This window comes from Quercus lobata, chromosome 1 (genome assembly GCF_001633185.2).
Source record: "Quercus lobata isolate SW786 chromosome 1, ValleyOak3.0 Primary Assembly, whole genome shotgun sequence".
NCBI lineage: Eukaryota > Viridiplantae > Streptophyta > Magnoliopsida > Fagales > Fagaceae > Quercus > Quercus lobata.
In genome coordinates this window covers 20,373,385-20,399,880 of record NC_044904.1, presented here as the reverse complement: position 1 = coordinate 20,399,880, position 26,496 = coordinate 20,373,385, and the positions used below count along the sequence as shown (strand labels likewise).

The window sequence follows — 26,496 nt, the reverse complement described above, 5'->3', positions numbered from 1 at the left end:
AATAGTAATTTTCAACCTTACAGCTACTCCTAAAGATTTCAAGAAGGTGCTGATGGAATAAAGATCAACACCAGTGACCTAATCTACACATGAAGGGTGGAGATGAAAGAAAGAAGATAGTATAAAATAAAAAGGAGACCCTAAGAGATAAGGATGGAGAAATTAAGAGAAAAACACTGTAACCAAAGGAACTAGACTTGTAATCAAATTCAAGAGATATATATATATATATATATATATATATAAGAACTGATCTCCTCGGATTGTGCCGAGTACGATTTTCTTTGGATAAAACTTGTTTATCTTTGCTTTCTTATCATCTGAACCTACTATAATTGTTATCAAACTCATTAGAGCCTAATTTTTTAACCCACTCTCTACAAATTCATTGAATTGGGCTCTTTGGGCTTAGATCCTGTTGCCTATTGGGCCTAGGGACCAAATTTCACCCTTATAATTTATATTTTTATGATAAAAATTGTCTTTAATTTTAAATTTATCTATATGCATTAATACATGTGTTAGATGCTTTTTATTATTATTAATAATTTGACTAATTATTTATATTTTTATGATAAAAATTGTATTTAATTTTAAATACTTCCATGCATTTGCATGGGTTATATACTAGTTTACTATTAATAACCATGACAATATGAGAGTGAGTTTCAACAAAAATATAACATGTATAACCAAAAAAGTAACACAAATATATACAAAAATATAAGAAAAAAAAAAAAATATATATATATATATATTGTTTTTGTGGGGTGTTCGAGTACTAAGAATGACAAGAAGCATGACGTTCCTCACCAAACCATTTGTAAAGTGCTTCAAATCCGAGAAGGTGGTCTACACGAGTAGAGGATGGGAAAGAGTAGGGGTTGTCCATGGGTAGCAGGTCGGGTTTTTACCCAACCTGCAACTGACCCGTACAAGATCGGGTGGGTGGTTTTTCAACCCGCAACCGACCTGTAACAGTAACAGATTTGTCGGTTTGGGTTGCCGGCGGGTGGTAGTCGATTTTAGGTGAACCTGATTATCACCAGAGTCCTTCGAAACGCGGTGAGATCTATCCATCCAATATCAAGTGAGATCCTGTTGGATCTGGCAAGATTTCTGCCAAATCGTGATGATAAATCATTGATTCGGCTAGATCCGATGTTTATTATGCCATAAATCAACGAATTTAAGTGAAAAAATGGTCCAAATCTAGGTAAAAAAAATGGCCGGAATCTGGAAAAAATGGCCGAAGTTTGAATGGACTTCGGTTCGGGTTAAGTTTCACGGGTTTTGAAATTAAAAACTATCAACCGACTTGCTAGGGTCGGGTTAGTGAGGTCGGAACCTGCGTCTGACTGCCGGAGTCGTCGGATCGGGTGGTGGCGGGTCGGAGGGGTTGGGCAGGTTACCGGTTTCCATGGACACCCCTAGGAAAGAGGCATGAAGTCTTATGAGCGCCTAGGGAGGAGAGGTAACACTCTGAGGGAGGAACAGTGGAGTTGTAGGAAGTTACCTGAAAGGGTATACCTACCACCCCCGCATTGAGTGCTCTGTAGCAAACTTATTTGTTGCATTAATGAATAAGTGACATCTGAACAGTGTTTTCACAACTAGCAACCCCTTTTACCACTTTCAGTAGAACCTTAATGGGACAAGTATCAGAGGGAGAGTTTTGGGACGTATATGTGGAAGGCCTTGATGCAAAGAAGTAAGATATATAAGAAGAAAGAAGCCCTGAAATGAGGGGACTTTTTGAATGAAAGAAGAAAAAAAGAGAAAGAATAGTGTACAAACTAAGAAAACCTAAGAAAGACTTATATAAGAACACATCCTCGGGAAGGATCGAGGATAGCTTTTTTTACTTATTTGACTCTTGTTTTTGCTTAACTGTGATCTGCATCATTAGTCTGAAACTTAATGTACAACTGTATTGTGATTACCTTCCCATCTTAACATTAAAACAATTCTATTGTTTGGGCTTGGGTTGAAGTGCAGGGCACCATTAATCTAAGTGGGTTTGGGCTTCCAAATCCAATTCTTACAGTTTTATATATATTTTTTATTTTTTTTAGTTTATTGTTAATTTATTGTGGATATATATGTATATATGTACGTATGTATGTATGTATGTATATTAAAATTTTTAACTTTGATTTTGTGATAGTGAGATGGAAGAGTGGATAAAGTTTTGAGCTTTTGATTTTTTATTTAACCAAAATGAAACAATTTTTAATGTGAAACTAGTCGCGGATCCGCACGTTGCATGTGATTGATTTTTTTTATGATTGTGTTATTATTTTGAATATTTTTGAATGTATTACTACTTAAGCTGCATTGTATATGTATGATCAATATATTGTAGGATTCATGATGATAGGAGGTATTGGTCTTGGAATTAGATGTGGAAAGGATACAACTATAATTTATTCATTTCAATTCGGCAGGCTCTTAACCATAGCCCTTACTTAGTTGCCATACTTGGCCTTGTAGTCACTCTAGAGCTGATCAACCGTCTTCCCAAGTTGGTAAAATTTAATTAACTTAAAATTAGATAGAAAGGATTTTATAAATTTCAAGTTAGAGTTATGCTAGGTGAAAACTTTAGAGGACTATAATTAAGTCCTTGCAAGTCTTTTTAAATAAATATTAATAATTAAAAAAGATCTATTCCTTTGAAGATAGAGATTAGTATTATAAATAGGATGAAGAAATTTTATTGTATTATGTTTTTTGGAAACATAATTTCTACCAAACTCGGTTGGTTAATTGGTATATTTCCAAGTCAATTGAGCACATTTTGCATGTTACATATAATTCTTCGTTTCATATGGGTAAGGGCATTCACTATCCCAATGACCCACTCCATTTTTCTTGCATGCTTGGTTTTTTGGGATGCGAAATGTGTTTGTTCCAAAAATTGTATGTCGAAGGATTTGTCAATAGTTTTGCAGCAATTGTTTTCCATCTGATTGGTTTAGAATTGATAATAGTAATTGTATTCCTTCATCAATTGATTTGCATAACAATGCAATTGCCAATCCATACTTTGCATTTTTGTCTCCTTCTATGTTTGCTTGAAGAAGGATTTCTTTTCCCGCTTTAGTTTGATCTTGTACAAAATATTTGTGAGCTCCAACCCAAAATAGTGCTTGTTTGTTTCCAGCCCTAAAGCATTGATGAATGAGTTTTTCTTCATCGTTTCAAAGGAATAAATTATTTTGGAGCAGTCCAGTTAGATTGATGTGGTGAAGAACTTTTTTCCTTTTGGTTAGTCGATTGAATTGCTTGCAGCTGTTTTTGAAAAACAAAAACACATATTAAGAAACTAATGTGTTAAAAAAAAATCAATTGGTAACAAAACATGACAATAATCATTGTAAGGACTCAATTTGTAACGACCCCAAAAATGGTATTGGGTTCGCACGTTAAGGGCCCAAACAATGTAATTTGTAGAGCGTGGGCTTGAAAGGTTAGGCCTTGGTTACCGAACGGTGGTTAGTCATGGTACTCATACAAAAATGAACCATATTCGCTCGAGAAGTCTTTCTTCTCGACATGGCCTAGGAGGCTCTGGTTCTTGGCCTTTTTTTCCCAGCCTCCTTTTTTGGATTGCTTACTTCTCTTTTTATGTTAGCCTTTACTCTTCCTCCAAAGTCCACGTGTAGGTTCAGCTTTCCAGGGCTGATACTTGTCCCATCAGCCCATACCCAAAGTGGTTGGGGGTGGTTGTAAAAGCTGAAATGCATTACTCTGTCTAGCGCAGAGTATTTAATTACAGTAATGGCAGTCTTTCCTTTGTCCTTTGTCGCCATATTGTCCAAGGGTCCTTTCTCCATCAACGTGGATGTGTTCGGTTTTTCCCAGAACTGTTCCTATACCGTTCTTGCCCTTTCTTTTAGAAATGCCCTGGGGATGCCGAGGACAGAATCACCCTCGGCTATGTCTCAAGGCTATTTGGACTTTCATTCTATGTCCTCGGCTATATCCCTCCTCGGCTTGGGCCTTAGGCCCTAATGTAAAATGGGCCAGGGTCACAAATTCTCTGGCCCCACAATCATATACTAAGAATTACACATGAACATTATTATCATCACAATTGCAATATTGGATTGATGAAGCTATTTTTTTTTTTTTCTTTTAGAAATATAACAATGACTCTAGAATTGCACACTACTACATGGAAAAAATCAATAAAAAGAGAAAATATAGGATTTCAATATTTTGTGCCACAATTTTGGACGTGGTAAATTGTGATTAGTAGAGAAAAAGTGGGGAGTTCATGTGAAAGTAACAAACATGAGATTTGAATTTAAATTTGTGTACCTGATTTTGATGTTGCCTAAAAATTTTGGCAATTTTCTTCCAACATTGGAAAATATTTCGAGCAATAATTCTGTTGGTAATACATGTTGCATGCTCATTTTTGTGATTGTGGAGAGGGTATTTTTATGATATTTTTTGTTGTTTTGTTTTGTAATTTATAGTGTTTTGATTGTTGTATGGATGAGTGATTGTTGAATTTATTTGCAATTATTTTTAAATTTTTTTTTTTTGGTTTTTTTTTTTTTGAATAGAAGCCTTTCATATACCCTTCTCTATTAATCTTAAATCTTATAGTTTTGAATATAAATATATAAATTGTAAATTATGTTTGACTATTCAGTGTTCATTTGGTTTTTTTTTTTTTGGCATATATATATATATATATATTGTGTGTGCGTATAGAAGATGAAAGTGTAAAGGTAGAAGCTGAATTAGGGGCTCCCCCAACTCTGACGCACTTTGATCCATTAATGCAAATATAATTGCATGAGGAACCTCTTCATTGCAAGAACGCATAATATTAAACCCTTAGAGAGCGCAGCGAAGTAAATTACCTCAAGTGGGGCTTTGGCATCATTTAAAATAGGAGCCAATTTACTCCGTAACTGATAAAAGAGTTAAAAGTTAGCTTTCATCTGAAAAGACATATTATAACACTTTTGTTTGTTACTTTTATTAATTACGGGTATAATGCATAACCTTATCATTGTCAATATTATAATAAAATTAATAAAAATTTTAGGATACGTGGATATCAATCTAAATGATGTAGTATACAATGGACGCATCAATGAGAAGTACAATCTGATCAATTCAAGAAATGGAGTCTTACATGTTGAAATACGTTGGAAGGTGATTTTAGACGTGCCACCAACACTTTATACTTCACTACTTCAGAACATTCTTCCAATAAGCTACAACACATTAAAAAAATGAGACCTGAGATATTTCCAAATAAATTAAGGTAAAATAAAATAGTGTTTTTGGCTGTTAAGTTATAGCATTATTAAGCAACATAAACAGCTCCTTTTATTTTTGAAACAACATTCAGGCAATCTCACAAACACATCAATGGCATGCCAAGGATGCTCGTCTAATATAAACACAAACACAAACAAACAAATTAATATAAACAGAGCATAAAACTTTTGCACCCAAAATCTTACATAAATATAGGGTTTCTAAGCTCCACGAAGTTCCGCACAACACTCAAAATATCATACCAGCATAACCATCAAACTACTAAACTTTCAGTTACTGAGCTTTGGGAGCTCACATTTTCTGCATCAACTATAGCTTCAAACCTTTCCGAGTGTGGTTTTTTAGCAAATATAGTATTAGCCACTTGGTTAACTGCTTTAGTTGCAATTCCTTTGCGTCAGTACTTGGAGCCCAAAACATAGCCAAGTTTACCTCTACATTTATCACTGTCAAAATTTTTGGTCCTTGAAATGGCACCAATGGGCTGTCTATTAAGGCAAATTGCCCAGAACCATGGGTGTGGAATAACTTTGGTATTGATAAAGTTGATTGCATCTTCTTTGTTAGTGTAAGGTTCCCATGTGCAAAAGTGGGTCACTTTGTAATTAAACTTAAATGAGTGAATTTCATGTAATAGGAGTAGCTATAGTTGATGGCTGGTATTGATTTTATTAGTGCTAGTGCTTAATTGGACACCTATTTGATTTTCCAAAAAACTTTTATTATTAATGAAGCAAAGTCTTTTATTTGACTTTTTTGAGACAATATGAAGATATAATAGAAACTTGAAATAAGTTCATAAAGGGAAGAAAATATAGAAGTCCAATATCATTTGTGTCTTTGAAGCTTCTTCTTCTTTGATGACTTGTGTTTTGTAGCTTTTCGACGATTGATTAGATCTTGAAGGAGCATGTTATCATCACATGGTTCCGCATCTTCAACATTAGAGGCAGAACTCATTGATGGGATGGCACCATTATTGTGTTCTTGTTTTGATCTACTTTCATCATTATTTGTGCTTGTTAATGGTTTTGTATCCAGAACTTCAAATTTGTTTTTCTCAGAAGTTTGGTCTGCGTTTTTCTTGACTTCATAATTCTCCAATGCTTCCTACACCAAAGAATGTTTATTAAAGTACATAGTAGATTTTTATTTATTTTTGAATGAATTTGCAAATAAATGTAGAAGTAGGAAGCTTACTGTTATGATATCACCATTTGCTTTTTTTTTTTTTTTTGGGTGGGTCACCTGGATAACTATTTGTGCTTGTGAATGGTTTTGTATCAAAAACTTCAAATGTGTTTTTGTCAGAAGTCTGATATGGACTTTCCTTGATTTCATCATTTTGCAGTGGTTCCTAAAACACAGTATGTGGATTAAAACATAATATTTGGATTTGCAAATAATCTAAGTTTGTAAAAGTTGACAGCTTACTATTGTAATATGATCAAGTTTCATTGTCGTTTCGTCATTTGAAATGTTGTCAAACACCTTTTCAATTGTATATAATTCCCATCCTTCCTTCCAATTATAGTCATTAAGCTTTAGTTGGAACACAAATGTTTTTCCAATGAGCTTCTCTATTTCATTTGGTATGGTGGAATTTGCATTCATTTGATAAAATATTAAATATAATTTTGTATATTCTTTTCAAATTAAATGAAAGATTATACATGCTAATTGTATGGTCTTACAGTTGCATATTTGTTTAATAGTTCTCTTGCTATTGTGTGAAGTAATTTTTCAACTTCCTTGTCAAACAAAATAAATATGGCAACTCTGTTCCATCATCAACGTTGAGTTGAATTCTATACATGCATGTTTAAATATATAATTTGTTTCATTTTTGTTTGATAGTTTTTTTGTTTTTTGTTTTATGTTTACATATATTGAACGATTCTAAAATTGGTAATTTATATTTTACCTTGGAATTGGAAAATTAGAGTTACTTTTGCAATGGCTGCACCAAAAATCATTTTCAGATTTAACTTTTTTGTTGCACTTTGTGCATCCGATATAGTACCATCCAAAGTTTTTTTTCAATATTTTCAATTGTTGCAAGGCACGTGAAGACATTTTCCTACAATATAAAAGAAAAAAAAGAAACGTATTTAGTGTTAAGCTTATTGAGAACTATATATATTATTGGTATAATGTTATTGGGAAAAAATGTTAGAGTGCCTAATCATCTTACGTCCATTCCAAAGATGTTATTTGCTTGATTGTTCTTCTATTTTGCGTGATTCTTTTTTCAACTGATATTTCTTGCTTGAATTGTAGAGGAATTCCTTTAATTTCAGTCTTTTCCACATTTGTTGGATGGTAGAAGATTTAAATCAAAACATAGTGAATAATTATTTGATATGAAGATTGTTATTGTACTATATAAAAGTTTCAAGATTATTTTTAAAATAATAAATTAGAACAAAAGTATGGTATGGAAAATCTAAATACTTATCAATCAATGTTGCAGTTTCAGGTATTTCTAAATTGATGTACACTTTTGTTGCACTTGTAGATGACAAATAGCGTTCCCCTGTATTTAATAAAAATATGTTAATTATGTAAAAGAAAAGATATGTTTAAAAGAAGTTATTACCTCTAAATGTTTTTACAATAGTAGGTGTCACTATTATGACAAAGGGTCCTCGATTGTTGGTGTAAAAATTGTCCTCAATTTCATTTGATGTTGGTCCCCAGAGAGTAATTCTTATTTTGATTTCTCTGTGGCAAACAAATATGTAAGTGATAAAGAGCTTGAAGTAGAATTATGCAATGAATCCATATGTACATTCTAAAGCTTACTCTGGATTCATGATATCTATATTTCTCATTGGGACAGTAGATCCTTGAACATGAACAATTTCTAGTGGTCCAACACCAACTATCTTTCCAATGATGTCTGCAACAAATAAAGTTGATTAAGTAATTTGAAACATAATTATTTTAAGGCGTAAATGCACTTTTAGTCCCTACATTTTGACGTTTTTCCATTTTAGTCCCTACATTTTATTTTTTCCACTTTTAGTCCCTAAAATCAATTAACGCGTTCCATTTTGGTCATTTCCGTTAGCCCAGTACCGGAATTTGCTTAGGTGGCAGCCGGAGGGATTAAAATAATAATTAAAATGCCACATCACCATGACACTTCAACATATAAATTTAAAAAATTAATTTATTAATTTAAAAAAAATTTAAAAACATAAAAACAAAATTTAAAACATAAAAATACATCAATTTGAATCAAACACACAAAAAACCCAGAATTGTGGTGACTTTTTTTCTCTCTCTTCATTCTCTCATCTCCTCTCTCTCTCTCTCTCTCTCTCTCTCTCATGTTGCTCTCTCTTCTCTTCAAACCCATTCTCTTCAAGGCTAAAACCCATGGTCATGAACACCATCACTAGAGCCACCCATGGCCGGACCCACTGTCACAGTCCACTGCAAGCCACCACCCACTCTTATTATTTCTCTTCCCTCTCTTCCTTCTCTCTCTCATTACAAATCAGCGGATGGTGTCGAGATTGGTGTTTAGGGTTTGGTTGTTTGAAGATCGGCATTTGGGGTGTGGAGATCTGCCTTTGTCGTAGTGGAGATCGGCGTTTAGGGTTTCTATAGGGCGTTTAGGGTTTCTATAGGGCGTGCAGATCAGCGTCGACGTGGTGGAGATCGGCGGGTTGTGGAGGTTATGGGCCGTGTGGGTTGTGTGGTGGAAGTTTTGGGATGTGTGGGTCATATGGTAGAGGTGGGTTGTGTGGCGATGGTGTGGTGGCTGTTTCTGGGTTTGGTTGGAAGTTTCTGAAAAAGCAACCCATGGTCTCCACCAAGCAAAACCCAAACCCACAACAAACAAAACCCAGGCCCACAGCGAGCAAACCCAGATCCACGGCGAGCAAACCCACAATAAACCAATAGCAAGCAAACGACGAGCAAAATACATGCAAACGGCGAGCAAACCGAAAACCACCAACCCAGATCGCAACCACCGAAACACAAGACCAAATTTCTAAAACCCAGATCGCAAACCGAAAATCACCAACCCAACTACCACCCAAATCGGCCAGCCACCACCATTGAAACCCAAATCGCAACCCATTGACCAAAATCTTAACCCACCGGCCAAAATCTTTACCCGTTACACCCAAATCACAAGACCCACTGATCCACAGCCCCTCCAATCCACTGCCAAAAAATCGAAAGAGAGAGTCCAAGAAAGAATAAAGAAGAAAGAAGAGTGAGAGAAGATGATTTTCTGGGTTGTAAGTTGATGGCTGATGACGGATGTTCTTGGTTTGATTTTCTGATGTATTTTTATGTTTTAAATTTTGTTTTTATGTTTTTTAATTTTGTTAAAATTAATAAATTAATTTTTTAAAATTTTATGCTGATGTGTCATTGGTGATGTGGCATTTTTATCATTATTTTAATCCCTCCGACTGCCACCTAAGAAAATTCCGGTAGTGGGCTAACAGAAAGGACCAAAATGGAACACGTTAATTGATTTTAGGGACTAAAAGTGGAAAAAATAAAATGTAGGGACTAAAATGGAAAAACGTCAAAATGTAAGGACTAAAAGTGCATTTACGCCTTATTTTAAAATAAATACTTTTTAGGCTACCTGTCAATTGTTTGTTATTGTCAAAGCGATCCACAATTGTTTGGTAATCAACAAATTCAAATTTATGTTGAGAGATTGTAACTTCAGCCTCTTTTAGCTTCTCAATAACTGTTGTACGTAGAAAGTTTATTTTCTTCTCTCTACTTATAGGCCGATAGCTATCTTTTTCCTTGTAAGTATCTACTCGAAAATTGGACAGTGAATATAATTGTCCTTCTCATAGTTGTGCCTGAAACTTCTTAACATTGTTTTTTTGAATTGTAGCATGTATAGTACCATCCTGTTAGTTTAATAAGTAATTTGTTAGTCACAATTTCAGTTTTAAGGTGTGAGTCGAGTAAAGAATATATGAAAAAATAGATTCTCAATTCAAATCTAACCTGTTCATCTATAAGAACCATGTCCAGCAGTAACCCAGTAGTAACAAATTCAACATCCTAACAAAATTGAAACCATCCACACCACAAATGAAATAGGTAGAAACAAATGTAGAAAGGAAAAAAGAAACGATCAAGCAAAATAATAAAGCAAGAAATTGGGATGTAGGGATACCTCAACTGAACCACCCAACTTACATTAGTACGTATTTATATAGATGTGAGGAGAGGAAGGAAGACAGAGAGACTGTTGTTAGAATCCAAAATAGAAGTTAAAACCGTGAGAATCAAAAGGTGGGGAAGGGGAAGATTAAAAACCTGAAACGATGAATAAGTTGTAACCGTGAAAATCATAAGTTGTATAAGTTGTAACGGAAGGCAAGGGAATAGCATAAGTTGTAACTGTGAAAAGCAATTAGGTTTGGCAAGGGGAGTTACTTGAAAAGACTTTGGTTGTGGGCTTGGGCTTTATAGTGGATTTAAATATATATGAAGTGGACTTTAAAGTAGAGATAGGGCTGGATATAATTTTAGTTTTATTAGTATTTTATTAATTGGTAAAAACTATTTTAAAATTGAATTTAAAATTCATAAAATATGATAGGAATGACATGGCGGCTGACGTGGCTTAATATGAGCGTAGCAACATTAAATGCTACACTTTAGCTTTTAGTAATATATATATATATAGATTGCAACACACTAACGCTAGGCTAACCATTTACTTCATATAATATTAAATTATTAATATATATTTAATAATAATTAATAATTTTTTATTAAACCATAATAGGAAAGTTTTGATAGCACTTTTATGAGAAATATAAAAAGTTATCAACAACATTTATTATTTTATCATCCTCTCAATAAAACATTTCTAAAAATAGTTCATAACTCAATGTGCTTAGGGCATTGGTTAACATTTCTCATATATATATGGGTGCAATGCGGTGTGGTTACTCCATTTTGTGGGCTATTTTGGTTGATTTAGGCATGGTCGTGCAGATTGGTGAACACCCATAATAGTAACACATGATTGATTTGAAGTTGGGCTAAAACTTAGATATATAGTATCTTAGGTGCAGTATATTAGGTTTTCCAATCAAATTTGAATGTTTGGTTGCATTAACCAATAAAACACAAACAATGATGTATTATTAAAGGATAATTAAGTTAAATCCACCCGAGTTTTTAATTTAATTGAATGACTTAATGTACTTCATATAAGGTGTAGGGCTAAAGGCCCAAAATCATATATTGGGTCTTGGACTTTGTTTGAGGACGTTGAATGGTCCGAGGAGAGACAAGTAGTTAAGAGGGGTTCCAATTTAAAGTCTCATGAGTAAGGAATGAATGGAAGGTGATTCGAGGAGGAACTCCTCCTCGGATATGATGAATGCAGCTCAAGTATGTATTCCAGTAATTAGAGTGACCCTCCAAGAAACTCCAGTGATAGGGACGTGCCTCATGAATATACAAGATGGAAGGAAACCCAAAAATATCTAAGGAAAAGCTGCTACCACCACATTAAATGCATTGCAGCTACTTTTTTTGCCGCATTTATGTGGAGAAGACCCCTGAACAGTGCTGTCTTGGCTACCACAACTCACAAAAAGCCAAAGAGGGTGTCTGATGAGACAGACACTCAAGTAAGGACTCAAATGAACAATAAGTGTAGGACTAAGATGATTCAAAGTGAGCTATATAATGTGAGAGGCCCTCCATGAGAAGGGATCAGAAAAATAGAGAGAAAATACTGTAGCAATCTAAATTGTACTTGTACCAAATTGTGATCAATTTATAAAAGTGAGACCTCCTCGAACTGTAAGTCCATTGATATCAGAATCTCTTATTTGTGTTTGATTGTCATTTAATTCAGTACTAGCCATCGTTCAACTCATTAAGACCTAGTTCTTTAATCCATTCTCTACAAATTCATTGTACTGGGCTCACTGGGCCAAGATCATACACCTTGGGCTTAGGCTACAAAATGAGTCCTTACATAAGGTATTGTACCTTCCAATGGCATTAGCTCTTTTTTCTAGTTATGGAATTGATTGTAATAGAATGATGAATCTATCTCTTAGTCTTTTTGGCAATAATTGGGGGAGTGAAATCATTATATATATATTTTAAGTAGTAAGTCCATGGAAAAGAACTAATAAAAATAAGTATTTTTATTTTAGGATTAAAAGAAGGATTCACTACAACAAGTTTATAAATTGTTGTGAGTTCCAGTTAACTCAACTAGTAAAATTTATGATGGTTGAATAAAAGATCTAGAATTCAATCCTCGCTTATACCAAAAATCAATTTGTGTTTTTGTTTGATAATAAAAAGCACAATTATTAGAAGTGGACGTTATAAATTGAAACTCTAAAAAAAAAATTCATTAAATTGTTAAAGCTTTAAGATTTACCATTTTTTAGTTTTTTTTTTTTTTTTTTTTTTATATTTTGTTTTTAGAAACAAACACATACACACAAGGGAGAGAGAAATAAGTTCTAACATAAAAGCACACCACAAACTCTACTAAAAAATCATGATAACTTTTGAGAAAGTATGGGGTAAGTTAACAACACATTTTCTTAAGCAATGTGAGACAATTACTATTTATTTTTTTTAAGTAAGTTGATGGAATGATTATGTACTCTTAATTCAAGGGGTTATGGTAAAAAATAAAAACAAGTATAGGGATAAGGGAGAGAGAAAGAGAGTAATTTATATGACTATTTTGACAATTTTAGTATTTCACCATATATACTTTGCAAAAATTATGAAAGAATCTAGGACTACATTTTTTTACAACTTCTTGCCACAACTGCGTTACATGACAGAGTATGATTGGTGAAAAAAAAAAGTGAGTCCGTGTGTAAGTGACAAGGGTGGCTCTACGTGTATCTTCCCAAAAAATGTATATATATACTTGCAAATACACACACACACACACACACTAAACTAACTTATTTTGATCATCTTAATAAAAATATTGACCACTTTGATTTGAGAATTATAAGAATTTTGATTCAATAAAAGTAAAAATAATGCTACATTCACAACATTTTTATAATAATTCTATAACAACTCTTATGTGATAAGCGGAAATCAGTTACTAATTCTAATTTGGGACAACATTGACGTAGCTTTTTAAACCACTAATAACCAATTGTTGTATAAGATTTGTTTTAAAATGTTGTTGATGTGCATTACTCCAAAAATAATTATGGCCCCTCAAGAAAAATATTGTAGTCATGAGTTCTCCTTGATAGTGTCATCAGTTATACTCTTTTTGGTTTTGCAATGACAATAATTTTGCTTTCTTTAGCAACCCAACTCACATTTGTAACAGACATCATCATTCATTTTTCTTTCTATTCTTTATTATCATTTCAATTTTCTTACTTTATTATTTTCATCTCATCATTCTCAATTCCCACTTTATGTCTAATCAATCCTTTTTTTTCTTCTCCTTTTTAGTAGAAAAAAATGGTAACACTTATGTATTTTATTATTATTATTATTATTTTTTTTTGCAATATGGATTTTGTGGGAGGACGAGAATCTGAGATCAGGGGCAAGTGGGAGAAGTCCAAAATCAAAAGAGCAGACCTCAGGAAGCACCAACAGCAAGTCCTTCGAAAAATATAAACAACTCATCACAAGCATAAGGAGACTACAATGCCCGAGGACCTCGAGGCTACTAACGTGTCATTGGAAGGGCCGAGAACTAGTTCTGAAGACTAACAGGCACAAACCGTGAAAGAGGAGGAAGATTTGTTGTCAAGCAAGAAGGGGAGGAATGTAGATAAAACATCCATCACCTCCGCATTCAATACTCTGAACCCACTTAACTGACCGCATCAATGAGGAAATAACCCCTGAATAGTGTCATCATAGCTCATAGCCTAAGGCAAAAACCTTCTAGTAAAGTCCTGATGGGATAAGTATTAAGGGAAATGAACTCTAACCCTCCAAGTGGAAGGCTAAGATACAACCTAGGAGACTATATAAGACAAAGAAACCTCTGTGAGATGGAGAAGATCATCTGTGAACAGGGAGAGATAGAAAATTGTGATTGTAATCCTAAAACAAGTGTAATGGGAATCTCAAACCAAACTCGAGGAACATAATATATGCCTTCCGAGGTTATCTTTAATCAACCCTCATGTCTCATACTCAAAATTAACGTTAATCTATTCATTTCTTGTTAGTTCATTCCATTTGAACAAGGATTTCAAAGGTTGATTGGCATCTCAGTTCTACAAATTAATTGTGTGAGAAAAAAAAAGCAAGTTTGACTTATTTTTGCCTGCCACAGATATATTCAAGCTATTTTTTTAAATTAAATTTTGTATAATTTAAATTTTTAGTAACCACTACTCATCATCTGTCATGTCAGAATTGTAACAAAAAAATTGTGATAGAACGAGTACTCAAAAATTATATATGAAAAGGAAAATAGTGTGGGAAACAAGAAAGTCGTTATACAGGATTCAGGGAAAAAATAAATAAAATAAAAAAAACCATACGAAATTTGCGTATTAATTTTACGCACACGGCTCCCGAGTCCCGAATACCACCAGCAGTGACCAGGTCCAGCTGGCAGGAAATGCAATAGTAGCCTCCTCAGTGTCGAAGTGAGTCTCTAAAGTCCGAGTCCGAGTCCGAGTCCGAGTCAGAGTCAGAGAGCCACAGCTACGCACACGCTACGCTACGATTCACAACTCTCTGATCCTCACTCGTTTCTTTTCATCTCCACGCTCTTTCAACTTTCTGCTTCCTTCCTTCCTAGGGTTTCGCCCACCAGCTCAGCTCAGCTCCCATGGCCGAGGTCATGAACATGCCGGTCGAGTCCCTCGACCGCCGCCGTGACCGCAAGGAGAAATCCGCCGAAAAACCACCCCTCCAGCAATCCTCGCCGCCGCCACCACCACCAGCAGCTCCTCCGAGACGACGCGAGCGAGAGCGAGAGCGCCGAGCCGATTTCTACGAGCGGAACAGGTCCCCTCCGCCCCCACCGAGGGACTACAAGAGGCGGAGCAGCATGAGCCCGCCACCTCCACTGCCGTATAGGGATCGAAGGCACTCTCCCCCTCGACGCTCGCCGCCGCCTCCCTATAAGCGGTCGAGGAGGGACGATGATGGCCGGAGAGGAAGCCCTAGAGGAGGAGGACCCGGCGATAGAAGGTCGCTCTCTCTCTCTCTCTCTCTCTCTCAAATTCAATAATTCAATTCAATTCAATTCGATGCCAATTTCATAGATTTATTACCATCTTATGAATTTGTTACTGAAAATGGTGAAAATTTGTATGCAAATGCATATATACATATATACCATGCTCAATGGAAGAGTATTTATAGGAAATAAACTTTGGACACAGTCTTCCTAAACTTCGTTATTGGAGAGAATATGGACTAGGAAGTTTGCGGCGAGAGCCTTGTATCTCAATTGACACCTTTTGAAGTTTCCAACAGAGACGCTTAGGTTCAAATCTCCCCTCTCCCATTGAAATTATCGAAATTGTAGATTGAATGGAAACATAGATGAAAAAAGAGCACCATCAATATTGCTTCTTGCATTTTTGGCTCAAGTGCTCTACTCAATTTCCTTCTATTCCACCTGTCATGCCTCAAAAGTGATTGTTGTTTAATTACTCTATGCTTATGTTTATGGATTGGATTTCCTATATATGTATGTATGTACTTTTAGTATCGTTTTTTTGGGTATAAATATGATTCATATTTTTTTTTTTTTTTTGGGCTCAATTTGCTTAACTACTATCATTTCATTGACCGTTGGCACAGGTTAGGTTACGATTATGCTGGTGGATATGAACGTGAGATGGGAGGTAGGCATGGGTATGCTGATGAAAGGCCTCATGGCCGGTACATGGGTCGTTCATCTGGTGGCTTTCAGAGTGGTCCTCCCAGTGGTAACTGCTCAACTTTTTTTCTTAATTATACATTTTTTTCATAAGTTATGTTCTTTTAAAAACATGATAGAAGTTGGATGTTACTTTGTATACTCCTTGTGTATTGCACCGCTTTTATGCTTTTTTAATTAAGTTATTTTATCTAAAAAAAAAACTTAAAAAAAATTCATATAAAAAAATGATAAAAGGGTGTAGCACTAGTAGATGGGAGATTTTATATTTGTGTGCACTTGTATATATATGTAGTTTTTGAATACCATGAATGTTTAGGGTCAAATTCAACCAGTAAATTGCAAAATTGTCAGCCATAGATTGAAAGGAACAACTTGCATAAGAGACTCCAATATGAAGTAAGCATTAAGTTGCTGCATGCTAGATAGGAGATTTAGTTCCAAAAACCCTTTAATGATACTTTTGTAGATTGTTTGATTTTGAAGGCTTCTTATATATTTCATAGAAAATTTAACCATTCAAAAAAACATGGTGTCAAAGAAGCATGAAGTTGTATGTTTTCTAGGCACCTTATATAGAAGGAATCTCCATAATGGAAAAATTATGATAATAGCATAACAAAAAGATACAGAATATTTTCTAAAAGATCAGTAGTAAGCTACAGTAAAGAAGTTGGAGTAGCTGAAGCCAGGACTCTAAAGACTGGAACTTGGAGTAGAAACACTATTGTTTGTTTCTAGTCATATCGGCCACATAAAGCATAGTTACACCGATGTATCCAAGTCTTTGGTGGTGTTGGCATAGTTTTATGCAGACAGTGTAGCATGTATCCAGTTCCAGTAGTCTTATTTAGGTGACACTTGTTATTGCATGGCTACAGTTTCTTCTTACTGTCATGTTTTTTGCTTACTTAGAGCCTATTGTCTTCTATTCTTTTTGCAGATTGGGATTCAGGCCGTGGTGGATATAGTGATGCTTCCAATATAGGGACTACTCAAAGGTTTGCATTTGATCATGTTGTGTACTTCACTACTTCACTTTTGGTTGAGGTTTCATTTATCTTCATGATGTCATTCCTGTTTTGTTTGCATGATCTATGCCTTAATGCTAATGTCTTTATTACTCTATTGTCAGAAAAAGAGTTATCTATCTGGTTATTTTAGGCGAGTCCATATGGAAAGTAACAATAACAATGATTGGAGAGACAGAAAAAGTAATTAGTTCCAAAGATAATCCACTTGGTCATCTGCATTTGATTGAGCAGCATCTTTTTCTAATACTGATGCTGTTTTTATAATAATTTTCAGTTTGGTGACCTAGAGCTTTTCACATTTGGGGCCTATCTGCAACATGTGTTGGGACAGGTCACAGGAGTTGATAGGTTACAAAGGTTATGTAAGTAGAAATATAGGATTAATTAATTTTGTAATTTGAGTCATTAGTTTAAGATTAATGATAATCAGGCAGAGAATGGTGGAAATGTAATTTTTACTGCTACTATTGCATAGGGCTTTGTCTAGGAATAATTATTGGGTATTTTATTGTTTTAGTTCATCTACTGTTTCTAGAAGTTAATAGAAGAGAAGATTTTCCAATGAGGTTTTCATTTAATATCTTTGATGCATGTAGATTATAATGGAGTGAAAGTGTAAAGACCAGAGCATTCTCCATGACTCCATGCTTGAAATCATCACCATTGACATGGATCTGTATCATGTGGATAACAATATTAGTTTCATTATTATTGTTGCTCTCTCTCTAAATTTTTTTCTTAACCTCTAGAATGGACTTCAATTTCTTTTTAGGTTTTGAGTTTGAGTTGTACTGGAACACTCAAAACAGTGTGGTAGTAGGGAATCATGTATAGCTGAAGGTTTAAACCATCTAAGCTATTATTTTTGTATACTTACTCTATTTTCCTTATTACTTTTTATAATTATGTTAATGGACATGTGGCAATGTAGTCCAAATTTTTCCAGAGGAAAAAGCGATTAGATGGATACGAAACCAGCTTTACATGTCGTACATTGTGTTAGAGTTTTGAAAATCATTGTGATTTAAGTGTAGTTGGAATGGGTATAAATGCTTGTTACACAAGAGTGGATAGAGTTCAAGTTGAGGGTATAACATAGTGGTATCAATGGGAAAATTAGAGAAATTTGGTTTGAACTTATATAAGGTGGAGTTGTAAAGTTCTACTTGACAAGCAAAAGGCTAGAAGAGATATGACTGATGTAGGAAAAGAAGTCATGGAATATATATATATATATATATATATTTATATAGCCATGAAATTAGTGTGGTGTCAAGAATGGTGTAACCAACCAAATCAATTAATTAAACACTTCCTTGAGTTGAGTTCTTCCAGTTGCAAGTGCTCATTAATTGATTTATCCAAAATCCAGGGTTTTTCTATTTCCTTTAATTCAAAATGTCCATTGCAGCAATTTCATTAAATTAAAATCCGGGTTTAATATGGACACTGAAATCTAATACCTTTGCCAAAGTTTGTTCACTCTGGTCATGGGCTCATAAAACAGCAATTAAGAGTTGTTGACACATTAATGCTTAGATTAGTTTAATTTTCTAAGGATATTTATGATTGCTAGGTTGACTATCAAAGTTTTAACTATAATTTGTACATAATTTTCTGTTTTCTTTTTGTTGCTTCTACATATACTCTTTACCTACTTCATTTCTTTAATGGAGTAGTATTCTATTAATACAAATTTTCTTACCTATCCAATATATATATATATATATATGGTGAAGCTTTTGAAAATCAATAACATCTTCATATTGGAGCTATAATTCTCTTTACCCAGCAACGTGACATAATAAATAAATGTTTTCAGAGAGGGTTTGATGTCATATAAGCAATTCATTCAGGAGCTAGAGGATGATGTACTACCAGCTGAAGCTGAGCGCAGGTACATATTGGGGAGTATCCTAATTACTTTAGAGTTCAATCTTGAGCCCATCTTGTTATCATTCTAAAATAAGTGAGTGATCTTGGCGTTTCATGCAGATATCAAGAATACAAGTCTGAGTATATTTCAACTCAGAAACGAGCTTTTTTTGATGCTCATAAAGACGAGGAATGGTATTTCTTATCTGCCGTGTTCTTAATTGCTTTCTTTTTACTTACATCATTCTAATTGAACTTTCTTTCCTATGTAGGTTGAAGGACAAATATCACCCGACAAATCTAATTGCTGTCATAGAAAGGTATATGATGAAAGAATGTGATTCATACAGTTTGTAATCTAGCTGAAGAAATTTTGTGGGCCTGAAAATTTACAATATTTGTTTCTAGTTTGGTTAACTAATGTTAACTGCACGTTCTCTTGCTTTTTTTTTCTCCCCGAAGGTACTGATTTATTTTTATTGGTGTTTCCTTTTAGGAGGAATGAACTTGCAAGAAAGGTTGCGAAGGATTTTTTACTTGATTTACAAAGTGGAACATTGGACTTGTAAGATTTGCTGCATCTTTTTGGCATATTTTAATCTTGCCATCAAATATTATTATCTATGATAGCAGACAAGTAATTTACATTCTATCATGCAGAGGCCCTGGTGTCAATGCTTCATCATCAAATAAATCAGGACAGAATAGTGATCCAAATTCTGAGGATGAAGTAGACGTAGGTGGCAAAAGAAGACGGCATGGTCGGGGGCCAGCTAAAGAAACTGATCTTTCAGCAGCTCCTAAGGCTCACCTCATCAGTTCTGATCCCAGACGAATCCATGTTGACATTGAACAAGCACAGGCACTTGTACGTAAACTTGATTCTGAAAAAGGGATCGAGGAAAATATTTTATGTTGCTCTGATAATGACATAACAAATAGAGAGAAGTCTCATGGTGGCTCCACTGGTCCAGTAATTATTATACGGGGCTTAAACTCTGTCAAGGGCCTGGAGGGCGTTGAGCTACTAGATACACTCATTACTTATTTATGGCGAATCCATGGATTAGATTATTATGGAATGATTGAGACAAGTGAAGCTAAGGGTCTCCGGCATGTGAGAGTGGAGGGGAAGACCTCTGTTACAAATACTGATGGGGCTGAGTGGGAAAATAAACTTGACTCACGTTGGCAGGAGAGGCTGAGGGGTCAAGACCCTTTGGAAGTGATGACAGCTAAGGAAAAGATAGACACTGCTGCTGTTGAATTTTTAGATCCTTATGTCCGTAAGATTAGGGACGAGAAGTATGGCTGGAAGTATGGTTGTGGAGCCAAGGGTTGCACAAAGCTGTTTCATGCTTCTGAGTTTGTGCACAAGCATCTTAAACTGAAACACCCTGAACTTTTAACGGAGTTGACCTCCAAAGTGCGTGAAGAGCTGTATTTCCAAAATTACATGAAGTATGTACTTTTAGCATCTTGCTTTTTCTTTATGTGTTGATTTCAAGATGCAGTGACAAATACTTTACATCATTCACAGTGATGCTGATTCACCTGGTGGAACACCAATTATGCAGCAACCTGTACAGGTATGGCTTATCAGTGTTCTGTGGATTGTCTTGGCTTACATAGTACCTTAACATGTCTATTTATAAAACTCCCATTAATTATGGTATATCTCTTAGAAATCTTATTTTTTTTCCCTGACGAGTAAATAAAATTCCTATTACAAACTTTTGACTGGCTGGGATTTATAATTCCCCTAGTGGGTAGTTTGGCGGGTTAGTCACTCATATTGGTTTTTTTATTTGGTCTCCACTGTGGAAGGGAAGATTTTAACTACTGACAATCTAAGGAAAAGGGAAATTATAATTCCAGATTGGTGGGGTATGTTTAAGTCCGATGGGGAGGCTATAGACCACTTTTTTTGCATTTTGATGTAGCTAGAGAATTATGGGGTCATCATCTCCTGGTCTAGATTCAGACCTGTTAGTGATAATGGACAGTTTATATCTTAGTTAAAATTTTCTTGCTTAGAGTGTCCATGGTATACTTCCTATGTACTTGGGCTTTGGCGCCTGTTTTTTTGGTACATCAATAAATATCTTTTCTTATGGATAAAAAAAATCGTATTAATTATGTCTGAGATCTGACCGTTGAGGTTGAGATCTGGCAGTGGCAACCCTGGAGATTGAGATCTCCCTCACATTTCTTCGACTTCGTCTCCCTCGCCTTCCAACTTGCCAACTGAGAATCCAATGGATACAACCGCCAAACCTGTTGATTTGCTTGGTTGATAACCTGGGATGATCGTTTGGTAGTGGTTCGTTTCCTTCCCAACCTGATGTGATCGGGTCGAGTGGCAGGTTGAGGGTAAGTCTGAGCCTGCCCGATCCATGGGCAGCGCTAGTGGTAAACATATAACTTGATATCAGTTTGTTATTACTTGTTACTAGACCTATTCTTTTAACCACTATGATTCAATTTCATGTTGCCTCCCCATGGTCAGTCTCTGATTTGTGACTAAATTTTATGAATTTAAAATTTAGTTGTATTTCAGATAGGATAAACTTTACACCCTGGGTCTGAGCTCATTAAGTTTTGCAACATGTAAAGCCTACTTATTTTAAATGTCAAATTTAGGTAATCAATACCAAAAATTATGTCTTTTGATTTTTAGATCTCTGTTTTCATCTGTTCCAACGTACTACAATCTGGTTTGGAAGTAATTGTTGGTTGCCCTCTAATTTTGATACCAAAATATGTCTATTTTGAATTTTAGATTTATGTTTTCATCTGCTCCAACTTACTACAATCTGGTTTGGAAGTAATTGTTAGTTGCTCTCTAATTTTGAATCTTTGATTATGTAGAGAAGCTTACATGAAAAGATATGTAACCGCATCCCCCCTTTTGTTACTGGTAATCCCACTGTTTGTTCCAGTGTCACCATTAACGTTGTTGATGATGTTTTTGGTTATTATTACCAACTTTTCCCTAATGAGCATCTTGTTTTCTTGTTTGGGATGCCTCAGAATAAATGTCTACTTTAAAATAGTCAACTTTTTTGTCAACATGTTCCTGTATTTCTCTTACCTATAAAGAAAAAAGCAACTAAGGCACTTGTTAAAGTGATGCTTACCTTTGGACATTTTGATAAGGTCATTGTATTTGTTCTCTTCTAAACATCTGCGATTTCAAAGCAGGACAGAGTAGTAGTATCATTGTCTCATGACTCATTGTTAAAAAGAAAGAATTTTCTTTGCAGAAGGACAAGCCAATTAGGCGTAGGCTAGGTTCTGATAATCGATTGAAAGATGAGCGTGGCAGCCGTAGAGAACGTGATATTCGAGCTAATGGTGGTGAAAAATATGATAGGTCTGAAAACCTGCATCCAAGTGATTACCTCTCCAACAAAGATGGTCCAGATGGAGGAAATCTTGATGAACCAATGTTCAACACTTTTGGTGGACAAGGAATGCACGGTGCTCCTCCATTCCCCTCAGATATAGCTCCTCCGCCGGTATTGATGCCTGTTCCTGGTGCTGGGTATGTTAATAGTGCTTGTGGCAATATTGTGTAAATCAAGATGGAAATTGGTATTTATTATTATTATTATTTTTCATTTCAATGAGAGCTTGTATATTGTTGTGACTGCAGTCCATTAGGGCCTTTTGTTCCTGCTCCGCCTGAAGTAGCAATGCGGATGTTGCGAGAGCAGGGTGGTCCTCCCCCTTTTGAAGGTGGCGGTAGAGTTGGGCGGCCAGGGCCGCAGTTAACTGGGCCAGCCCCAATTCTTGCTTTTTCTCCAGGTTTTAGACAGGATCCTCGACGTCTACGCAGGTAATTTGCAATAAAAGATTTTGCCTAACCTCCAACTTCATGGTGTTCTTTCTCTTCTTTTAGTGTTGTTTTGTATTTAGTCAATTCACAAACTTCAAGACCTTTTTTGTACATGTGCATGCATGCTTTGTGTGGGGTGTCATTCCATTAGGGTGAAAAAATACAATACAAGAGTGACTTTGGAGAGCTACAACTATGAAGGTGCATATAATTTCCTTTATTACAAATCAAAGGGGGAAAATTCACTGGTTTTGGTAGGAATACAAAAACCATGACCTGAAAGTAAGGCATAATTTGGAAAATGTTATGGATGAAACAAGTACTTGTAATGTCAATCACATAAGCTGAGCATAAGCATGTTTACTAAATGCTGAGGTATGCAATCAATGTAACTTGCTAGGCTTGTTTGGGATTGTGTGCTATTATTTATATTTTTGTCCAAATTTAGTTTGTTGAAGCCGATGCTGGTTTAAAATACCGAGGTTAAGATTTATTTATTATTATTTTTTTATAGGTTTTATAATGGGAAGAATTATTGCAAAATCTTTAGGATACTAGTCGAGTGTAAATGGGATGGGATTTAAGGGATAGAGAACCTTGATTATTGGTAGATACTTTGAAAATGGAGATGACTGTTAATATGAGAACACATTGTTGTAAACCTCAAGGGGTGGCATAATCGGTTAAAGGCACAGCTCTTGGAGTGGAGGTCACTAATTGAAATCTTCTCTTCCCGCTCCCCTTAAGGCTATAATTTATATAAAAGAGCGAGGGTGCATTGTTGAAACATGGTTGTAGGTCTACCATGCAACCATGTTTTGTGAGGCAATATTCTGTAAAATGTGTGTAACAAGAGCGAAGACAAGAGAGTGGGAGATATGAGAGGATTGAACTTGAGATGGTGCACTAATTAGGGCTGTTCATTGGATGGTGCGGTTGGCTTTTGGATTTTGCAGGGATATTTGCACCGCTCTGTCCTTATTGGCTTTTCAAAAATGGGATTCGAGCCACACCGGTGGAAAGGGGAAGCTAAGCTTTATTGGGGTGGTTTTTTGTTTTGACATGGTTGGTTTTGTTGGTCCCATTCATTAACACATCAACCACAAGAGGCACCCCAGCAAATCGATTGAACACAAGCAACAAAGAAGTCGCTGTGAGATGGGAAGTTTGTCAGTGAAGGAGCCCAATCGGAGGGGTGGAGAAGGGGAGAACTGAGAGGGCTATTGAGGTCATTTGTGGTGGCAAATGTTTCTTCATCGTTGTTGGAGGGAGTAGAAGTCATTTAGATTTGTGAAAATAATACACTTTGTAGATCAACAATTGGTGGAGAATTGAAGGTTATGATATGGGTAGTGAGAATGTGAGGTGTTTGGCCTTTTGTGGGTGATAGGAAGAAGGGGGAAAATTGGTTTTTGGAAGAGGAGAGGGGAGGGGAGGGGGGGGGGGGGGGGGGAAGGACATTTTGGTTTAGGGTAGTTTTTAAAACACCTTATTGAGATTGGTTAACATCAGTTTGTGGGCACAGGTCACTTTGCACCACTGCCGAGCACATTGGCTGCGGCTTGAAGCGGTTGGTATGGCTTGGCAATGTTGGTACAGGTCAGTGAAATCAGTGGCCTGTACACCCCTAACTATAATTGTCTTGTCATTTTAAATGAAGACCAAAATGTGAGAAGGAACAGTGGTGAGTGGTATTCATTTAAAGAAGCTAAAGGACAAGAATGGTTATTTGTTTTATTAAATCAAAGAGGAGATAATAATGGTATTCTTCAAAGTCAGTCATGTAATTTTATTCAAACTATAGGCCAGACATCCTATTCTGCCATTTTTCTTTTTTAAACGTGTGCTTATGTATATAAATGGATAAACTATGATATGAGGTTTTGGCCTGTTGAATCTGTTGATATTGATGACTTTACATAAATAGGTTAGATTACTTACTGATCAAGCCCATTCATATAAATTTAAAAACGATAAAGGTAGACTTTTATTTTTTTCCTCTGACTTGGTTTGAAGTTTGAACTAGTGAAATCAAATTATATATATATTTTTACTAGAGTTTTGAGTAGTAGATAATAATGCATATATTAGTAAAAAAAAGCATCTATGTTTTCCAATAAAAAAACATATTAGTCACATGATTCATTTTCTTATTTCTTTTATAAGAGCCATTGATGATTACATTTCAAAATAAATCAAAGCGTTTATTGAATATTTTGAATTATTAGAAGATTAAACCAATACAGGTGAAAATGTGTGTAAACACATATATCTCTTGAATATACTTATACATATATGATGTGTATATATGATGTGTGTGTGGATATTCACTCACACACACACACTCACACACGTTGATTCAAAGAAAATTTATTGAGTGATATATATATATATATATATATATATGAAGAAGTTATTAAGTGATGTGACATTTACAAAGAGTTCTGTGTGTGTGTACACATACATATATCTCATGAACATACATGCATTTATTATATATGTTTATACACACACATGCACACATACACACGAACATCAACTCATCTCTATTGATCTTTTGATGATGCTCAAAATTGTTTTGCCAATGCCATCAAATTGCCATTGTGAAACAAGTTCTTGTTTGTGTATTTAAAATTTTGGGATATGAATGGTGATACAATTTCTCTGGCTGGTATTTGACATTGCTGTTTCTGGTGCTTTCTTTTAGAGCTTAAGAAATTTCCCTGTGTGTGTCCTTCTGCCTTCCTGATGATATAAAGAAGATATGCTGATTGCATTTAATTTTGTGCAGTTATCAAGACCTAGATGCACCAGAGGATGAGGTCACTGTGATAGACTATAGAAGCTCCACAAGAAGTGTTGACGACCTGAACTTTTGATGTATTCTTTCTCCCACTAGCTTTATTTTGGAAGGAGACGTCTCTTTAAATTTGGGGTGGGAATATTCAAAAGTTAACAAAATGTATTGTAAATTTGACTCAATATTAGATTTGGAAATGGTTTCCGTTTGTTTCCCTTAATTTTTCTGAAGTTTGTGGTTTGGATCCAGTTATGAAAATTGATTTTCTGAAAATGAACCATTCTTGTGCAGATTGTGCACTGGAAAATCCTTGTACATGGACTTCCCTAACATTACAGACTTTTGGAAGTCCCATTTCGAAGATTGATTTCATTGAAAAGTAAAATTACATCTAGGACCAGCAATTTTTACTGTTGTAGGGTTTTGTTTTTTTTTTTGTTTTTAAAAGAAACATTGGCCTCGATTTTCTCTCTAAATTCCATCGCTTGGAACTTTTGTCTATCTATCACCCCTCCACATAGAACTTCCGATCCATTTGCATTTCCAATCACAGCCATCCGAAATAAAACCAATTGGCAATCCAAGCATTGCAATTCTCGTTAGAAATACAAAAATATAGCTGTATGCTAGTTAAATAGCATCTTGACAATATCTTTTCATTCATCGGTGGTATCACCGTTAGGTGATCAAACCATTGCAATTCTCATGGGAAATACAACCATTCAGCCGCAAGTCTGAGCATAAATTAGAAGTTGTGTTG

General features: G+C 35.2%; 1 protein-coding gene across 1 annotated transcript; it reads left to right on the top strand.

Annotated features, from left to right (window-relative positions):
• The first annotated feature begins 14,844 nt into the window (after positions 1–14,844).
• LOC115982648 (serrate RNA effector molecule) lies at positions 14,845–26,150 on the top strand. Its single transcript, XM_031105304.1, has 12 exons — positions 14,845–15,489; positions 16,108–16,235; positions 17,130–17,187; positions 19,043–19,117; positions 19,216–19,290; positions 19,368–19,415; positions 19,592–19,660; positions 19,756–20,556; positions 20,636–20,684; positions 22,362–22,642; positions 22,754–22,936; positions 25,728–26,150. The coding sequence occupies exons 1-12, from the start codon at positions 15,125–15,127 to the stop codon at positions 25,813–25,815; spliced, it is 2,220 nt and encodes a 739-aa protein (XP_030961164.1). The 5' UTR covers positions 14,845–15,124; the 3' UTR covers positions 25,816–26,150.
• The last annotated feature ends 346 nt before the right edge of the window (positions 26,151–26,496 follow it).